Below are 20,508 nucleotides of genomic sequence, written 5' to 3'. Positions count from 1 at the left end.
ATGTTATGTTAATTTAGCAGGAAAGCATGCACACATATTTAACTCCCATAGCTATAATTCCTCCTTGAATAAAAGTATACATCTATATTAAAATCAGAATTATCTTATGACTTTGTATTACCAGATTTTTAAATTTCATCTTCTACCCTTCAGATAAGAAGATGGCAGCACAGGTCCAAGTATTAACATAATCTCTGCCCCTGACTATTTTTCTTTTTTTTTTTTTCCATTAAGTTTATTGGTACATTTTAGGTATACACTACAGTTACATTCATCATTGGGATCTTGTACCATTACATGATATATCTTACTCTTATTTTTTCCCCATTCCCCTGCCCTCCCTTCAATCCTTCCTCCCTTCCCTTTTTACAAAGACTTTGTTTCCATTTTTTTCCTTTTCTCATATTTTTTCTTTTCCCTTCTTTTCTTTCCCCTAGACTCTTTTTCTAATAGAGATACCCCCTGAAACTGTAGAGGTCCCAGTTCTCCCCTTACGTCCCCAACTTTCTCTTCTAATAGGATTTTCCTCGTAAATACCTAACTTATTCCTGACTGAGCCAGTTTGTGTCCTACTCACAAGATTTGAACTTGAATCTATGCTTGTTTTTATTGCTTTATCTAAAGTGTACACCATTTGTCTCCCAATCCTTCAAAGTTTGGTTCTTTGTACCTTCTTCATAGAACCTTTCCTGATGTTACATTCTGAGCATAACTGTTCCCTCCTCTGAATCTCCCCAGGATTAAATTTATAGGGTTGTGATAGAGCACCAGTCTTAGAGATCTAATCCTGTGTTCAGTGACTTTTGTGTTCTCTTGAGCTCCTTGAGTCCTAATTTCCTTATCTATCAAACTAAAATAATTTCTTGCAGTGTGTTTGTGAAGATTAACTGAGGGAATGTGTGCAATGGACTAATCACAGTCAGGGATTTCTAGGTACCCAATTAGGCATACTAGTATTTTTCTTACCACACATCTTACTTTCTTATTTAACTCTGCTTTGCATTATACAGACAGAGCATCCATAATCTAAAAATCCAAAATTCAAATGCTCTGAAATCTGGAAATTTTTGAATTCTAACATGAGGCTCAAAAAATTTCAGGTTTTATAGCACTTCAGATTTTGGATTTTTGGATTAGGGATTCTCAGCTGGTTGGTAAAGCCTATGAAAATTTTTCAAAATCTAAAATCCTCCAAAATCAAAAATACTTCTCATCCCAAGCATTTTGGATAAGGGATACTTAGCCTATAATAATTTCTAGTATCTCATTTATTTCTGCTTCCCTTCTCCTGATCATTTCTCTCCAACTAAACAAGAAACTTTTTGAGGGAAGGGGGTCTGTTTTCATTCATGTAATGTGTAAATATTTCCTATTTACCAGAGACTGTCTTAGTTACTGTTGATATATAGATAATGGTATTCAAAATGACCCAGAGGTACTTGCTTTCTTGTAAGTGGTGAAAGAACCGTAGTATTTATGGTACAATTATTGTTTGCAAGCTGTGTAAAAGCCAGAAAGTGAGAGACAGCTTGGTGTAGCTTTGGTACATTTGTGTAAATTCAAGAGTTACTAGCAAGACGAAAACGTGGGCTTACAAAGGGTTCATAGGTCCTGCCAAGGTTGAAGTGAAACCTGAGTGCAATGTGGAGTTAAAGCAATAAAGATCATTTTGGCCATAGCCTATGGGTTGATTCAGATCAGTTGGGACTTGAATTACCAAAAACACTAGGAGGTGATTTCAGGAATACAGATAAAAGCATTGGGGCTAAAGAAACATATTGGTGATGAGAATGGAAAGGAGGAACATACTGAAATAGCATAAATGACTGATTTTAGAATCCTTGATAACTATACATGGTGTGATGGTTGAGTAATTCCCTCGTACATGGTATTAGTAATCATGAAGCCTTTGCATGGTTTGGAGTGGATGCTAATAAGTATTTGTTGAAATTACTTGACATGAGCTAATTTCATTAGGGCCTTCCAACTCAAGCTTCCTTGTAATCCTTATCTAGAGGACCTGAAAGCTATTTCTGAATTGAGTGGGGTCCCTTATCTACATATGTATTAGACCCATGACTATTATGCAAGTGTCCCAACCATCTGAGGTACTTAAAATATTGCATTGTGGATGATTATTGTTAAAACATTTGCTTTTCCTCTATCATATTTTCATAATTGTTTCTTTGTAACTTGAGGATCTACTGTATGTAGCAAATTAAGTGCAAATCTCTACTGTTCACCTGCTTAAAACCACATATCCTGAAGTGAATGATGACATACTTTCCAAAGCACAGCAAAATCAAAATTCAAGGCTTTCCTCAGGCTGATGAAAACTGAATGTGACAGTATAAATTTTGAAGTTCACAAAATCCGAGTAGGTAGATAGAAGCATTGGTAGAAAATACAAAAAGACAAAGGTATTTTGAATTGTCATGGAAAAAAGGATGATTGAGCCATTTCAACATTCTTAGCCCTGATCACAGCAATAGAGAGCTGGGTCACTTCAGATGGCTGCTGCTGCATAGAGGCTTCTTCTGCTTCATCCATCAAGAATTTGAAAAAGCGATTTTAGAAATATGTCTATCAGCACTTGGACAGTAGCTACTAAGAATGCAAATTATTCCACTGCCTCATACTTTCCCATGTAGATCTTTAGGTTTATAATTTTTTTTTACTCTTCTCTGGTACACCATCATATCCATTAAAATTTTTCTGTTATTCTTGTTTCTTTTATAAACTTTCACCTAGTAGCTACTGTGCTGGGCACTGTTCTAAGCTCTTTTCAGATTGGAAGTTATTACTCTTAGTACCAGTCTATGAGAGCCATACTATTACAATCTCTATTTTGTACATGAGGCCACTGAGGCCCAGAGATGTTAAGCAACTTGGGTGGGGTTTAGCTGGCTTCATATATTCTGGGTTTAATCCTGTGATGTAACCACTACATCATGCCACTGCTTGACTTTATTGTGTTCAATTAAATAGTAGCTGAGTGAGGATATTAAGTCCCTCACTACAGTGTTACCCATACGATAGGATTATTGGTCAAGCAATTCTTACTATTCCTCAGTCTATGTATAATAGCTTGATTTGTTAAATTCTAGAACTATGTTCTTCATCCTTGCTCAGCTTAACCCTAAATCCTTTTCTTCTCTTTTTGCATACTTTTTCCATTATTAGTCAATAGTAATATCCTTATTAAATTGCAACTTCTGTTTTCTTGACCACTTCTCCTGATTATTAAACTTACATTGACTCTAAATCATACCTTTCTATTCTGTCAGGCAATTTAAAAAAACCGAGTCAAATAACATGCTGTTCCTCTCCAGTGGATACTGCTTCAGTGGTATCCTTTGTTTCAGTGCAGCTACCAAAGAGTTGCATGATTCTGGCTTATAATTTGTGGATTTCAGAGGTTGGTGCATCAGAGCTACAGACAGACTCCTGAAACTGGAGACACAGTGAGTGGCATGCTCTAGGCTGTTTTGGAAGAAAAGGCTGGAATCAGTGAGAAGTCTGTTGGATTGTCTTTCATTATTATTTTCTAAATCACAACTTTAAGAATCTTGAGAAGCACTGATACACTGTGAGTTTTTCTCTGTTTTGTTGTATGCTTTGCCGTTAGAGCACAACTTCAACTGTTTTGTGCCTTTTTAGTTTGAGACAAACTTTAGAAATCCAAAAAATGTAAACAAAAGTATATAATACAGACCCAAATTTATTACTCATATTTAACAACTGTAATATTTTCCAAATTTGATTCTTTTTACAGAAATAAAACACTATAGTTATAGCCAATATGTCATTTAATTACCATCTCTGATCTCATCTCTTGCTTCTTCAAATAAATCACTATTGTGTATTTAGTTTATAAATTCCAGTCCTTTTTATTTGCAAAACAAACTTTTATTAAGGAAATTATTATTTTACAATGATTCCTGTTATAAAACCAGTGATATTCTGATGGAGGTAGAATTAAAAATTTTATCCTGGAGCCAAGGATGGTGGCATATGCCTGTAATGCCAGTACTCTGGGAGGCAGGAGGATTGCATGTTTGAGCCCAGTCTCAGCAATTTAGTGACTTCATAAGACCCTATCTCAAAATAAAAAATAAAAGTAACAATGAGCTGGGGATGTAGCTCAGTGTAAAGACCATGGGTTCATTCTACAGTACCAAAAAATTAGTTATTTTTTAAATAAAAAATAAGTAAACTCGATGTTAGAATTGTTCCAGTCTCAGATCATCTGAACACACTTAACATCATGTCTTAACCACTTAAACCTGCCCCTCTTGTGGGACCTTTCCAGCCAGTACCAGCTACAGGTTCATTCTGGTTTCCTGAGATCAGCATATAAAGTGAGAACTATCTTGGGCCAGTACCTAATAACTCCCAAATGTCTTTTTACTCATTTAGATTTAGAATGTTTTTGTTGAGGTTATGAGTGCTATTCCTTATAAATAAAGCAGATGTTCTTGTAGCCACATTCTTCAGATGGTGACAGTGACAAAATGAGCAGAAAGGACAGCTTGAGGTGTTTCAGTCCAGCCAATAGATTATTGTGTTCATGGGATTACTTAGTTCACATCTCTGTTAATATATTTCTATTAACTGAAATGTAGCTTTAATGTTTTGTGTGAAATGAATTAAAAGCATTGCTAAAACAAACCTTAAGAATTGTTTTTACATTTAACTTTAGTCATTCACTCAGCCAGTCAACAGATATCTTAGATTGGGTTTTCATGAAGCAGTGCCACAGAGGAGAATGTTTGAGTAAGTGATTTTAGAAGGTGAGCTTTTAAGTGAAACCTGTAGGGAACTGAAGAAATCAGGATGAGATTGGGCATAAGAGGTGGCTATGGCTGAAGTCCCACTTCACCCTACTCATAGGGAGTTCTGTGGTGTGATGGTTCTTTGTATCCCACATGGAAGCAAGAGGGCCAGTGTTTTTTTGCTCCTATGTTAGTAAGTGACTGGTTAAGGGCTGCCTCCTGAGAGGCACGGGAAGGGGTACTTGAAACTTGCCAGGCATTTCTGGGGCAAGTCACTCCCATTGGTATATGGAAATTCTCAGAAGAAAGTTTAGCTGTGAGCTTTCAGAGTCAGTTCTATAGCAGCTAGAGGATAGGTATATTTGATGGTAAAGAAGATCTTAAAAAAACACCACAGCATCTGTTACAGCAACTGTTTTCTGAGCTCCTGTTACATCCCTAGCACTATTCTAGACCTTGAGAACACAAGGATGAACTGGATAGACAAAGTCACCACTATCAGGAAGCTTTCTTTCTAAGAGATGAGAAGACATACAATAAACAAATGATTTAGGAAACAGGCAAATAGAATGCTAAAATGTAAATGAAGGCAGAGGAGGAGGCTTCTGGGCCACCACAGCACCGCTCCCAGCACAGAAGAGGAGGCTTCCTGGCCACTGTACCACTGCTCGCAGCACAGAGGAGGTGAGCCGCGAGGGTGCCAGCAGCACCCACCCCACACATTGAAATGAGAACACACATTTAAAAAGTCTCAAAAACAGACTTCCAGATCACCTACAGCAACCCCAAAGGGAAACAGGATGGAACACTCTGATACTCAACCACTTGGACTACCTGAGCTGGCAACAAAAGAGGATCTGGAAAAAGTGAAATCAAAAATGATTTCTCAGATAACAGCAGAGATTATGCTCATAGTGAAAGACATGATTAATAAATCTAGAGAGGAGCTCAGGAACATGATGGAATCTCAACTTAGGAAACAAATGGAATCCATAAAACAGATGCAAACAGATTTCCAGGAGATTAAAAACTCCATTGAAAGTCTACACAGCAGAATAAGCCAATGTGAGGACAGAATTTCAGACATAGAAGATAATATTGCAATTAGTGACCAGGAAAAGGAAAATTGCTTCAAAATTTTAAGGGACCACGAGAAATCAATCCAGCAGCTGCTAGACGATGCAAAGAAGAATAACATAAGACTGATAGGAGTCAATGAAGAAATTGGAGAGAGTGCAGATGACCTAAAAAAACTGTTCAAAGAAGTGATGGCAGAAAGCTTCCCAAGCAGGGGAAAAGAACTTGACATACAAATAAAGGAGGCATATAGGACTCCAACTAGCCTTGATTAAAAAAAAAAAAATCTACACATAGGCATATAATTGTTAAGATTCTAGAAACCCAACAGAAGAAAAACTACAGCAGTTAGAAAACAGAAACAAATCACATACAAGGAAAGCCCATCTGAATCACAACAGACTTCTCAACACAAACCCTGAAGGCAAGAAGAGCTTGAAGTGACATATTCCAAGCCCGAAAGGAAAACAACCTCCAACTAGATTGATGTACCCTGCAAAACTATCTTTCAAAATTGATGGAGAAATAAGATACTTTCATGACAAAGAGCACATTAGGAACTTCATGAATACCAAACCAGCACTCCACAAAATTTTAGAAAATATCCTAGGAAAAGACAACCAGGATCACAACCCCAGGAAACCCAGCAGAATGAATTAGTTGGGCACAACAAGAAATTAAATCCAAAGGGGGAGAATCCAACAAAAAGAAAAGGTCATGACAATGATAAGTGAATACATATAAGTTATCACCATCAATGTCAGTGGTCTCAATTCACCAATCAAAAGAAATAGACTGGAGACAGGCAGGTCTGCCCACACCCTACCGAGGTCCCCAGTCACGCGGAAGATGCCGAATCACTCCGCTTCAGACAGGCAGGTCTGCCCACCCCCTGCCGAGGTCCTGAGTCCCGCAGAAGACGCCCAATCACCCTGCTGCAGACAGGCAGCCACCTGGTTCCACACTACAAAGATGCAGACTACACCACACCAAGGTACTGAGTCCAGCTGCTCTCGGCCCAGAGGTAGGGGCTTCTGAGCTGCAGTCCCACTGCTACTGGTCCAGAGGAAGGGGCTTCCCCGTCACCATCCCTCCCGCTGCTCCCAGCCCAGAGGAAAGGGCTTTGGGCCACCTTCTGTCCCGCTGCTCCTGGCCCAGAGGAAGGGGCTTCCAGGCCACCATCCCTCCCAGTCCCGGACCAGAAGTAGGAGCTTCTGAGCCGCCATCCCACTGCTCCTGGTCCAGAGGAAGGGGCTGCCCGGCCACCATCCCTCCCGCTGCTCCCAGCCCACATGAAAAGGCTTTTGGGTCACCATCCCTACCGCTGCTCCTGGCCTCTGTCGCACCTCTCCCAAGCTCAGAGGAGGTAATCCGTGCAGGCGCTAACAGCTCCCCGCCACAGTTGAAATGAGGAAACATGTAAATAAGTCTCAAAACCAGACTTCCAGATCACCTACAGCAAGCCCAAAGGGAAATGAGATGGAACACACTGATACTCAACCACCTGGACCCACTGAACTGGTAACAAAAGGGGATCTGGAAAAAATGAAATCAGAAATAATTTCTCAGATAACAGGAGAAATTGTGCCCCTAGTGCAAGACATGATTAATAAATCTAGAGAGGAGCTCAGGAACATGATGGAATCCCAACATAAGAAACAAATGGAATCCATAAAACAGATGCAAACAGATTTCAAAGACATGAAAAACTCCACTGAAAGTCTACACAGTAGAATGAGCCAATGTGAGGACAGAATTTCAGATATAGAAGATAAGATTGCAATTAGTGACCAGGCAAAGAAAAATTGCTTCAAAATTATAAGGGAACATGAGAAATCAATCCAGCAGCTGCTAGATGATGCAAAGAAGAATAACATAAAACTGATTGGGCTCAATGAAGAAACAGGAGAGAGTGGAGATGGCATAAAAAAATCTCTTCACAGAAATAATGGCAAAAAACTTCCCAAGCAGGGGAAAAGAGCTTGACGTACAGATAAGTGAGGTATATAGGACTCCAGATAGCCTTGATCAAAAAAAATCTACACATAGGCATATAATTGTTAAGATTCCTGAAACACAACAGAAGAACAAAGTTCTCCAAGCAGTCAGAGAAAAGAAACAAATCACATACAGAGGAAAACCCATCAGAATCACAGCAGACTTCTCAACACAAACCATCAAGGCAAGAAGAGCTTGGAGTGACATATTCCAAGCCCTAAAAGAAAACAGCCTCCAACCCAGATTGATGTACCCTCCAAAACTATCTTTCAAAATGGATGGAGAAATAAGATACTTTCATGACAAACAGCACCTTAGGAACTTTGTGAATACCAAACCAGCACTCCAAAGAATTTGACACAATATCTTAGGAACAGACAATGAGGATCACAACCCCAGGAAGCAAAGCAGAATGAACCCATCTGGCATGACAAGAAATTAAATGGAAAGGGGGAGAACCCAACAAAAAGAAAAAGTCATGGCAATGACAAGTCAATAGGTTTCAGTTATAACCATCAGTGTTAATGGTCTCAATTCACCAATCAAAAGAAATAGACTGGCAGAATGGGTCGAGAAGAAAAAACCAACAATATGCTGCATACCAGAAACACACTTAATTCAAAAGGAAACTCATAGACTGAAAGTTAAAGGGTGGAAAACAATACTCCATGCAACAGGAACCTGAAAAAAAGCAGGAGTAGCTATCCTCTTTGCAGATCAAGTAGATTTCAAACCAACACTGATTAAGAGAGAGGAAGAAGGATACTACATCCTTGTAAAGGGAAGAATCCAAGAGGAAGAGATGACAATCATAAATATCTATGCACCAAACACTAGTGCACCCAATTATGTAAAACAAATACTAACAGACATGAAAAGTCATATATGCACTAATACAATTGTAGTGGGGGACCTCAACACCCCACTGTCACAAATAGATACATCAACTAGACTAAAAATAAGTAATGAAATACTAGAACTCAATTGAACTCTTGGACAAATGAACTTAACAGATGTTTACAGAGTCTTCCACCCCATAAAATCAGAATACACATTCTTCTCAGCTGCACATGGGTCATTCTCAAAAATAGACCACATACTCACACATAGAACATGTTTAAGTAAGTGCAAAGGAATTGAAGTTATCCCCTGTATATTATCAGACCATAGTGCCATGAAATTGGCGATCCATAGCAGAAGAAACTCAAAAAATTTCATAAACATATGGAAATTGAACAAAACACTTCTGAATAACCAATGGGTCACTGAGGAAATTAAAGAAGAAATCAGATAGTTCCTTCAATTAAATGACAATGACAATACAACGTATTGGAATCTATGGGACACAATGAAAGCAGTCTTACGAGGGAAATTCGTAACAGTGAATACACATATTAGGAAAACAGAACGAGCCCAGTTAAACAACCTGATGCTGAACCTCAAGCTTCTAGAAAAAGAAGAGCAGGACAACCCCAAAGCTCATACAAGGGAGGAAATTATAAAGATCAGAGGGGAAATCAATGCAATGGAGACTAAGAGAATGATACAAAAAATCAATGAAGCCAAGAGTTGGTTCTTCAAAAGAATCAACAAAATTGACAGATCTTTAGCCAACCTTGTCAGAAAAAGGAAGGAAAAGGCCCAAATCCATCCAATTAGGAATGAAAAGGGTGAAACTACAACAGACCCAGCAGAAATCCAGAGGATCATCAATACCTACTTCCAGAACCTATACGGCAATAAAATGGACAACACAGAAGAAATGGACAGATTCCTAGATACATATGAATTACCAAAGTTGAACGAAGAAGACCTAAAAATTCTGAACAACCCAATATCAACCAGTGAAATTGAAAATGTAATTAAAAATTTATCAACTAAGAAAAGCCCGGGCCCTGATGGCTTCACTGCTGAATTCTACAAGACATTTAGAGAGGAACTGCTGCCACTACTCTTTAAACTCTTCAATGAAATTGAAAGGGAAGCAATACTCCGAAATTCATTCCTGGAAGCAAGCATCACCTTGATCCCCAAAGCAGAGAAAGACCCAACTGAAAAAGAGAACTATAGGCCAATCTCACTCATGAACATAGATGCAAAAATCCTTAATAAGATAATGGCAAACAGAATGCAGAAGATCATCAAGAAGATCATACACTCTGATCAAGTGGGATTCATCCCTGGAATGCAGGGATGGTTCAACATATGCAAATCAATCAATGTAATACACTATATCAATAGAGCCAAGGACAAAAACCATATGATTATGTCCATAGACACAGAAAAAGCATTTGACAAAATCCAACATGCATTTATGATAAAAACCCTACACAAAATTGGAATAGATGGTCTCTACCTCAAACTGATAGAAGCCATCTATGAAAAACCAACAGCCAATATCATACTAAATGGTCAAAAACTGAAATCCTTCACACTAAAATCAGGAACAAGACAAGGATGTCTACTATCACCACTCTTGTTCAATATAGTTCTGGAAACATTAGCCACAGCAATTAGACAAGAGAAAGAAATAAAAGGAATAAAGATAGGAAATGAAGAAGTCAAATTGTCATTATTTGCAGATGACATAATACTCTCTATAGAAGACCCCAAGAACTCCACCAAAAGTCTTCTAGACTTAATAACCAAATTCAGTCAAGTAGTTGGTTACAAGGTCAACACACAAAAATCAGTAGCTTTCCTCTACACGAATGACAGACTCACTGAGAGAGAAATAGGGCAAATAATTCCTTTCATAATAGCATCCAAAAAACTGAAATACCTAGGAATCAATCTAATGAAAGAAATCAAAGACCTCTTCTCTGAAAACTATGGCACTCTGAAAAGAGAGATTGAAGATGATATCAGAAAATGGACATACATCCCTTGCTTCTGGGTAGGAAGGATTAATATAGTGAAAATGGCCATACTTCCCAAACTGCTATATAGATTTAATGCAATTCCAATTGAGATCCCAGCAGCATACTTCATAGACCTCGAGAAAACAATCCAAAAATTCCTTTGGAGCAAGAAGAGACCCAGAATAGCAAAAGCAATTCTAGGGAACAGAGACGTGGCAGGGGGTATCACAATCCCCAACCTGCAACTATACTACAAAGCTGTGATAAAAACAGCATGGTACTGGCAAAGAAACAGACTTGAGGACCAGTGGAACAGATCAGAAGATTCAGAAACAATGCCAGACACACTCAGCCATCTCATCTTTGGCAAAGGAGCCAAACACCCTCACTGGGGGAAAGATAGCCTCTTTAATAAATGGTGCTGGAAAAATTGGGCTTCAACTTGCCAAAGATTAAAACTAGACCTGTATCTCTCACCATGCACTAAACTAAAATCAAAATGGATTAAAGATCTAAATATTAAAATAGAAACTCTGAACCAGTTGGAACAGAGGTTAGGTAGAACCCTTGAAGACATCGGTGTAGGAAAAGATTTTATGAACAAAACCTCAGTTGCCCATGAACTAGCACAAACAATCAACAAATGGGATCTCTTCTTATTAAAAGGCTCTGCACAGCAAGAGAAACCACCAGCAGTGTGAAGACACAACCCACAATGTGGGAAAAAATCTTCACCTGCTCTTCCTCAGACAAAGGTCTACTATCTTGAATCTATAAAGAACTTAAAAAGATCAGACCTCCCAAATTTAAAGACCCAATCCAAAGGTGAGCATCTGAAATGAACAGACATTTCCCACACAAAGAAGTAGAAATAGCAAATAAATACATGAAAAAATGTTCAACATCTCTGGTCATTCGAGAGATGCAAATGAAAACAATGCTGAGATTCCACTTCACTCCAGAAAGAATGGCTGCTATCATGAAATCAACCAATAACAAATGCTGGCAGGGCTGTGGGGAAAGAGGAACCCTGCTCCACTGCTGGTGGGAGTGTAGACTGGTGCAAGCACTGTGGAAATCAGTATGAAGATACCTCAAAGAACTAGGACTCGAAGTCCCATTTGATCCTGCTATTCCACTGCTGGGTGTCGTCCCCAAAGAATTAAAAGAATCATACCACAGTGATATATGTGCGCCTATGTTCATAGCAGCACAGTTTGAAATACCTAAAACTTGGAAACAGCCCAAATGCCCATCAACTGGAGACTGGATCAAGAAAATGTGGGTTTTTTTATAAAATGGAGTACTACTCAGGAATAAAAAATGAGAAATTAGAGACATTTATAGCTAAGTGGATGCACATTGAGGTGACACTCTTAAGTGAAATAAATAGGACACACGTATAAATACCAAATAGTTTCTCTGGTGTGAGAAACTGAAAGTGTAAATAAGGACTAAATGTATAATAGGTAATGTGAAATAGGAAGAAAAGGGGCAAAGGGGAAGGAAATGGTAGGGCTAGGGAAAAGGATAGAAGGGAATGGGATTAATATGAGAAAGTGGAAAACTAGGAACAAAATCTTTGTAAATAGGGAGGACTGGAGGGGTTGGAAGGGAGGGCTGAGCAAGGATGAAATATAACAACCAAGAGAGATTATGTAAAGGTGCAAATTTCCAATCATGAATGTCATTATATTGTATACCTAAAATGTACCAGTGATTCGAATGAATAATCGATCATGTAAAATAGGAAGAAAAGGTCCAAAGGGGTAGAGGTAGTGGGAGGGGCAGGGGAAAAGAAAGAAGGGAAAGGAAAAAATGATGAGAAATGGAAAAACTGGAAATAAAGTCTTTGTAAATAGGGAAGGGTGGAGGGTGTGAAGGGAGGGCTAGGAATGGCGAAAAAATAAGAACCAAGATCCATTATGTAAAGGTACAATTCCCATTGAGAAATGTAATTGTGTTGTATACCTACAATGTACCAATAAAAGAATTTAAAAAAAAAAAAGTTTTCTAGGGGCTGGGGATTTAGGTCAGTGGTTCCGGCACCTGCCTTGCAAGCAGAAGGACCTGAGTTTGATCCTTGGTACCAAAAAAAAGAGTTTTCTAAATATAGTATTTATTTGCATTCTATTTTCTATTTGATGTAGGTGGCCAAAATCTAGTAAATTTAAACCATAGCATTGGAAAATTTTTCGAGCTGATAAACAACTCGAAATGAGGGTAAAATTATTCATCATTATAGTACATCAAATAATATTATGTTCTATAAAAACAACTCATATAGTAATTTTTAGGCAATATATGTTATAAAATATGTCTTTTGGGATATTAACCAAAAGAGACATGCCTGAACGGATCTAGGGAGAACATTGTTCATCTGGTAGATTTAAACAGCAGCAGGCTAGTTATCATTTGTCTTGATGATCGAAAAATTTTTAACTTTTATTTCTTTGAGTTGCTGTGGTAAATATGTTTTGAAATTTATATTTATGTAAGATCTGTTCATACTGTACTCAACATGGCACATTGTTAGTACAGTGAAACTTGTTCTCTTAGTATAATGAAACAAGTTTCTTTAAATATTGTATGAATGTAAACTCATCAAAGTAAGAAGTTTCTACCTGTCATGTTCACAAATACTCCTCCAGTGTCTAAACCAGTATCCATTACCAAACGTTCAACAAATATTGGTTGAATGAAAGATTAGAGAATGTCAAAATATGAAAAAGTATTCATTTATTAATTTTTACTATTTATCACATGTTTATGTTGTTATCCAGTTGGTAAAGTCTTTTAAAAATATAAATTTTTATATACTATTATTTTTTATAAAATTTATCCAATGGATAAAACTTTTATCAGCCTCACTCTCTGGATGCCTCTATATGCACAGCTTTGTAATTTTTCCTTCATTCTAGTCTTCTATTTCTGTTTAAAAATGGATTATAATTGCATTTTTTATTTCAATAAAGGACTTGCATGCTGTCTTCTGCTTTTGTCTGAAAAAAGAGTAATCAAGTTCCTGCAGAAAATTTAGGTCATTTTGAGTTCCTACAATTTACAAAGCTGGAAAGCTAGTTTTCAAAATGTCTTAGTTACTTTTCTCATTGTTGAGACAAAATACCTGACATTCAGAGTTAAAGGAGCAAAGGTTTATTTTGGCACTTAGCGTTTGGAGGTTTCAGCCCATAATCAGCTGGCTCCCTGTCAGGTTGGCATGACAGTGGGACATCACAGAGGAGAAGCAGTTCATGGCAGAAGGCAGCATAGTACCAAGCAGCAAGCAAGCAAGGGGCAAGCTACAGTTCTTCTGTCCCTTATATTCCTATCCAGCCTACACTGTCCTATTGTTTACCTGCTGTTCCAGCAAGAACCTTCCTTTGAACTGCAAAGTGTTGCATCCCTGTAGACTTTCTTCAGTATTATCCTGTAATGTCTTCCTTCCATTTTTGGTTTGTTAGGATTTTTTGCATCTGGACATATCAGTGATGAGTGATTGATTACTACATAAACTGTATGTCCTCCAAAACAACTGTTTTAAGAGCTGGAGTCTTTTCAATCACTTTGGCAGAAATAATATTTTGCTTCTCTTTCTAAAAGGACTTTTCCCTAAAGTACTCAAAAAATTCAAACTGCTGTTTGTATTAATACTTGTTCTCCCTCACACTCTCTTGCTTTCCTTTTATGTTCTTTACTTTTCTGTCAATTATATTTATTCTGTGTTAATTCCCTCTGTAGAAATAATTTTGAACTTCAAGAAATTAAGGGATTGACCAAACCAGGAGTATTTAGGTTTATTTGGGTGTGCTTTGTCTTTTTTGTTTTCCGTTTGGTATTAGATGCAACATGCTTATCAGAAGGACTATATTTATTTGAAGGTGTGAGGAAATTTCTTTCCAAATATGGCAAAATTAATTTGTCTTTTGTAAGGGGGGGCATGTGTTGCTATTCAGTGGAGAGCCTAGAATGTTTGTAAATAGTTAATTCTTAATCCTGCTTGCATCGCCTATATCTAAGTACCATTGTTTTATTAATAAATGCTAGTGCTCTTTACCTTTATTTCACTACTGATTTTAAACTAAGCATAAAGAGGTTTCTTAAGTAGAATTTAAAAGTACACGCTGAAAAAAATAGTGTGGGCCCTCTAGACAAAGGCATGTTATAGTCTAGATCTAGGAAAAAAATTATATTCTTGATGATGTCATCTTGTTGAAAAATATTTTCGACAGCATTTACTTCTCAGTCACTGATATCTTGCATATATCTTATTGGTAAAAATTATGACTTAGCTCTATTTTAAAATTACCCCTCCGTTTCAGATATTGAGCCATCTGTTCAGTACCTCCTTTCAGCCATCTTCTGTCTTTCTTTTTTCATGTTTGGCTTATGTTATTGATTGGAGTATTCCTATAGCCATTTTTATTTTAGTGTGCTATAAAGTTAAAGAAAATTTTTATCACCTCTTTGAAATTCTTGTGCATCTTCTTTCCTCCTCCTCTCTTAGATTTAACTGTTACTGTTTTTCAAAAAGAAGTCTCACTATAAATCTATTGAAATGCAACTCATTAAAATAGCATTCTCAAAATAAACATCACTATTTTGAGATCTTTTGCTTCTCAATAAATTAGAAGATATTAGCTTAATGTACCTTTGCAGGCAACATTTCAGGACAAATTGTGCTTGCTCTCTAGAGGCCAATTTTTATTTCCTTATTTTAACAAAAACCTGGTGTTGACACAATTTAATTACTTCAATTGCATCTGGAATCACATTAAGTTACTATTGATACGTTTATAACTCCAACTTCAGAAAAGCATTAAAATCATAGCTAAATATGAATAGTGTTCAGCACAATATTTTGAGCCTATTTGTTGGCACAGACTTTCATTGACAGACAGCTATCGTTTGTAAGCTGTAAGAAGTGAGAACAATTGCTGATAACATAAATGTCAACAATTAGTTGAACATTCTAATTAATTCATCAAGAATTACTGGCAAGTGGAAAACCGTCCTTTAGTAAACAGGCTAAAAACAATGTGACAAAGATGTGTTTTACCTTTTCCACAGTCTTGTTAAAATTGTTGACTATTCTAGCTTAGTTTTCAAAATTGTTTTTGAGAGGAACAACTCAAAAGACAATGGAAATTTTGGTAAAATATTCTCTTAGGTTCAATTCTTCTTGTTTAAAGAGTTAATACCTTTGATCTAAGATACTCATAAATTTGGATAAATTATTTAAATATTTTCTGTAAAAGGATCATTATATTGTTTTTAAGAGTCCACTCATTGCTATCTGTAACAATATAGTAAGCATCTTATCACTTACTAAGTTAAAGTTTATAATATTATAGGATGTCTTAGACATCAAGCTTTTCTCTTATTGTCTTAAGAAATATGCAGAGGGTAGTACATTGTTTTCCACCCCTATATAATCAGGGTAACTGGCTGAAATATAAGTCAACCAATTTCTAAGCTCAATATCATTTTGCATATTTTACTAGTCTTTGCTTTTCCTTTGATGCGCAAGATGAAAGGATCAAAAAGAACAGAACAAAGAACGTTATCCTATAAATTCCTCTTTGTCACAGACTACTCCACTGAAAGCCATATTTTCCATTTGTATTTATTCTCATTTTAATCTCTTTTGGAAATCATCTGATTTGTGCTGTTTCCCTCAAACGTATGGTTTTTGAGACATCTTTTGAGACATGTAATTTAACAATTTGTATGCCACCAGAATTCATGTTTTTTAGAACAATCTTATTTGTCTCTTTAAAATGAGAATTCGGGTTGAATTTACTCTTCTTAATCTGTTATGAAGTGCTATACAGTCATTATAATACAGTAACAACTGAATTTCCTTCTACTGACAAGGATGCAAGAGTCCCTTTTTCTTTTTTGGTGCTATAAGGTGTTATGTTGGTGCCCATTAAATATGTGTGAGCTGAGGTATATTGCTATAAAAATCTGTGTGAACACATCTTTTTCTCTTCCTCACCCACCCCCTTCTCTATGGCTAGAATATTAGTGTGAATTTAAGTGAATTAAACTCTGTTCTTGATTTGTTCAATTCTTTAAAAATTAATTTGCCAGCAGAAGACAGTATAAAGTATGCCTGACAGTAAATTTATAAGACTTGTGAATACAGAAAATTAATAATGATTGTATATAAAAACATTGCACAAGAAACTTTTTCCTCATATTAAAAGTTGATAAGCACCAATAAATGGCCAAAATATGTTTTTGCTTTCCTTACCATTTCCCAGATAGACATGTTTTGATTTCTACTGAAAACAAAAGAGTAATTCTTTGGAATGGATTCTTTGTAAATAAGTTCCTACAGGTGTTAAGCCTTCTGAGGGCCAGGATCATGGCGTTGGGACTTGGAAAAGGAGACAGGAATGGCAATGGACCAGATCCCAAGGGAATTAACTAAAGAATCAAAGCACCATTTGGTCAAATTAGAGAATTCTTTCAAGCTAGGTGTAAATAATGCAGGTAATCTAGAAATGTAAATGTTAATAATTACTTTGCCAGCATATCTTCTCAGACCCTGCTAAGTGAAAGCTCTGATGTAGAAATTACCCACTACAATAGTAAGTCTGTATTCAACTCACCTGGAATGCATGATGGATATAAACCATCAACTCTAAGTCTTTTGGCTAGTCAACTCCATGTGTACCTTTTTCACATGCTGTACTTCCTAATACAGACTTATAAGTGAATTAGGACCATTCCTTACCTCTAAAAGAGTCAGCCTTAATCTATCCCAACATTTACTAGAGTATGTTCCAGATTTTGTTTTAAAAAAAGAGATGAATTTCATAAACCAGTAAGTTTGAAAGTCCATGTACAATATCATTTACTATTAGCTGTATTGTTGATTTTTTACTTTTTTATCATTTTTTCCACTTATTAAACAAATATTTATTGAGTACCTTCCGAGGTAAACATCTACTAGTTGCTGTAGAAATGTTGTACACTCTGAGGTCTTGCAGTTTGTGTAGGAAGATAGATATTAAAATAAGTAACCACGATATAGTATGTTCAAGACTGAGACAGGAAAGATCAGGGCTCAGAGGGTACATATAATAGGAACACCTAACTTAGTCTGAAGAAGGTTAAGAGGGGATTTCCAAGAAGTGCCTTCTATGCTAAAAGCTTGAAGATCAAAGAGAAGTTAGACAGGCAAAGAAATTTCAGTCATAACATGAGCAACAGTTATAACAACAAATGGTTAAAGTTGGCATGTAATTACACTTCTGTTGTCTACCAGATACTATACTTCATACTTTCCAAGTAGTCCATCAGTGACCTTCCTGGGTAGACTTTACTGTTTATCCAAGATCATATAGCTAATACATGGCCAGAACCAGAATTGAAATGTAGAACCAAAATTGAAATGCTGAGTGATCTGACTCCTGGGTCCTCTTTCTACTGTCCCACAACTACCCCTTAAAGCAATGAACTGATTTTAATTGAACTTGTTTTGCTAAAACAAAAAATACCTGAATAGTTTCTCAAGTTTTCTTTGTTTTAAGTTGACTTACGATGTTTATTATTTTTTAAAAAATAGATATACATTTTGCTATTTAACAAATTGTAGTAAAATTTAGCATTTAGGTGTGATTTTTTCAAATATCAAGTATATTTTATAGCACAAAGGTCTGAGGCTTATGTTCCAAGTAGTATCTTACATATAGTAGGTACTAAAAAAATGCAATCGCAAGTTCTTGTGAATAAGTAGTAGGGTAGCCTAAAAGACAATGTTGAGCTCTTCTAAAGAAAGGTGTTACTCACATTTGTAAAGAAGTTGCAATTCTCTGTTTGACATAATCAAGCTGGCCATATGATTTTTCATTTTAAAGATAAAGTGTTATTAGAAGGTGAAGACATAAAGTTCATCTTCTTGAAAATGTCTTATCTGCACACATAGTTGGCAAGAATATCCACAGGTGATATGAATTTCCTATCTTAGCAGGAAAGAGCCTCATCATGTCAGGCTATTAATACCTTAGAAGATCATGATTTAAAAGAGGGTTAGCTAAATAGAAAGTAGGCTTAACAAAATAAAATGAATTACCCTAATCCCAGCAGAAATGATTGAAATCCTGTGTAGTAATTCTGCAGTATTCTTGGAGTGGGGTGAGATAGTTCAACTTTAGTGTCTTCTGAAAGCAGGTTGGGCCTGAATGTGTAATTTGTACACTTGTTTTTTGTAACTGGCATGTCAACATAACAATCATTACCAGACTTTCCATTGAAATTATTTTTAGATAACATAAATATTCTATACAGTGTGTGTTATGAATTTTAAAAATTTTTCATCTTTACCCTCAGGAGGTGATTTTGAGGCATGAAATGGTTACAAAGATTACCGGAATGAAAAAGAACCTGGTTAATGTGCAACCCTGGATTAATTCCTAAACCCTTATAATTTGAAAAATATTATTGAAAAGGGTAGTTGTTTCTAAATTTAAAATTTACTACAGTAAAAAAGTCACTGTGGCATTAATCTCCCTTGGTATATTCCCTCCTCTTTGAACACATGTATCCATCCCATTGTTCTTGCCACTTTCTGAAGCAGTTCTGGAAGTCGTTTTTCATGAATTTTAGTTGAGGTATTGTGGCTCTCTTAATGTCTTGAATCACTTCAAAACACTCACCTTTTATCATCATTTGGACTTTGGGGAAAAGTCAGAATTTGCACACTACAGGATGCATTGAATAAAGTAGATGAGACACTGTAATGTTTTGACCAACCTCCCTTCCCATCAGATGGCACTCAACAGCAGCATTCACTGTATTTTTTAATCATACTTTGTAAAGACACTCGCAAAAGAAGATTTGCAGAACTGCTTCAGAAAGTGGGAAGAACAATGGGATAAGTGTGTTTGAAGTGAGGGTGGGCACTTTGAAGGGGATTAATGGAGGTGTGTCCTTTAGTGTAATAAAAATTTTTAAATATTTTAATTTTCACCATATTTTTGATCATCCTTTGTATAATTGTCAACAAAATACTGGGTGACATTTTATTGTTATTTTATTGTGTAGCAGGATGATAAAAATTTAAAAAGAATTCTTAATGCTATATTTTATCCATGATCAAATAACAGTTTATTTCCTTACTAATTATGAACATGTTTGTCTAATTTTAGGGACACCACTGTGCAAACACTTACTCTTCAGCCTTCAGTTAAAGATGGACTTATTGTGTATGAAGACTCACCTTTGGTTAGTAATCCAATTACATTGATAATTTAAAGTACTTTTTGAAAGAGCTATATTTCAGTCTTTGAGTGGGTAGAGGGAATCCCCTATTAATTTCAATCTAACTGTAACTCATTCTTGTGTCATTTAAGGGGAGGATATTTAAATGCAAATTATTGGGAAAATAACATGTTTTCTTATTCTTTTCTCTCTTCAGAGAGACTTAGGAATGGCAGGAGTCTTCTGTCAATATCTATTGCAGATTTTATTTTCAAATGTATAGAGTTTGAAATTAGGTAATATTTCTTTAAAAATTGCTAAAAACTGTTTAAAGAATAGCTTTAGTGTTTAGACAGCTGGGAAGATCCAGTCTTCAGCTTCCTACTTGAGACTCAAAGTGATCCCAGTGTGTCAGAAATATTCCTCAGTGTATAGGTAACTTCTGCAGAGCAGTGGCACAAATGAGACATTGTGGAACCTGTGTGGTTCAGACCCCAGGTACTGGAGCATTTAGGATTGCCTGCCTGCAGTCTCCCAGGTTGGACACAACTTTTGCTGAACAGAGATGGAGCTAGAAGTAGAAA

General features: G+C 36.4%; 1 protein-coding gene across 3 annotated transcripts in view; it reads left to right on the top strand.

Annotated features, from left to right (window-relative positions):
- Nucleotides 1-20,508, top strand: part of Vwa8 (von Willebrand factor A domain containing 8) — a 443,736-nt gene that overhangs the window by 235,523 nt on the left and 187,705 nt on the right. For all 3 annotated transcript variants that reach the window (XR_015445839.1, XM_004844253.3, XM_087197309.1), the window contains one exon: nucleotides 19,873-19,948. Coding sequence is in view for 2 of the 3 variants with exons in the window: in XM_004844253.3 (XP_004844310.1) it covers nucleotides 19,873-19,948 (76 nt within the window). In the remaining variant the exon portion in view is untranslated. The remainder of the gene's footprint in view (nucleotides 1-19,872; nucleotides 19,949-20,508) is intronic.

Source organism: Heterocephalus glaber, unplaced genomic scaffold (assembly GCF_053883595.1).
Source record: "Heterocephalus glaber isolate CG9 unplaced genomic scaffold, H.glaber_assembly_v1.0 deba00001666, whole genome shotgun sequence".
Classification (NCBI taxonomy): Eukaryota; Metazoa; Chordata; class Mammalia; order Rodentia; family Bathyergidae; genus Heterocephalus; species Heterocephalus glaber.
This window is presented reverse-complemented; position numbering and strand designations above follow the sequence as displayed.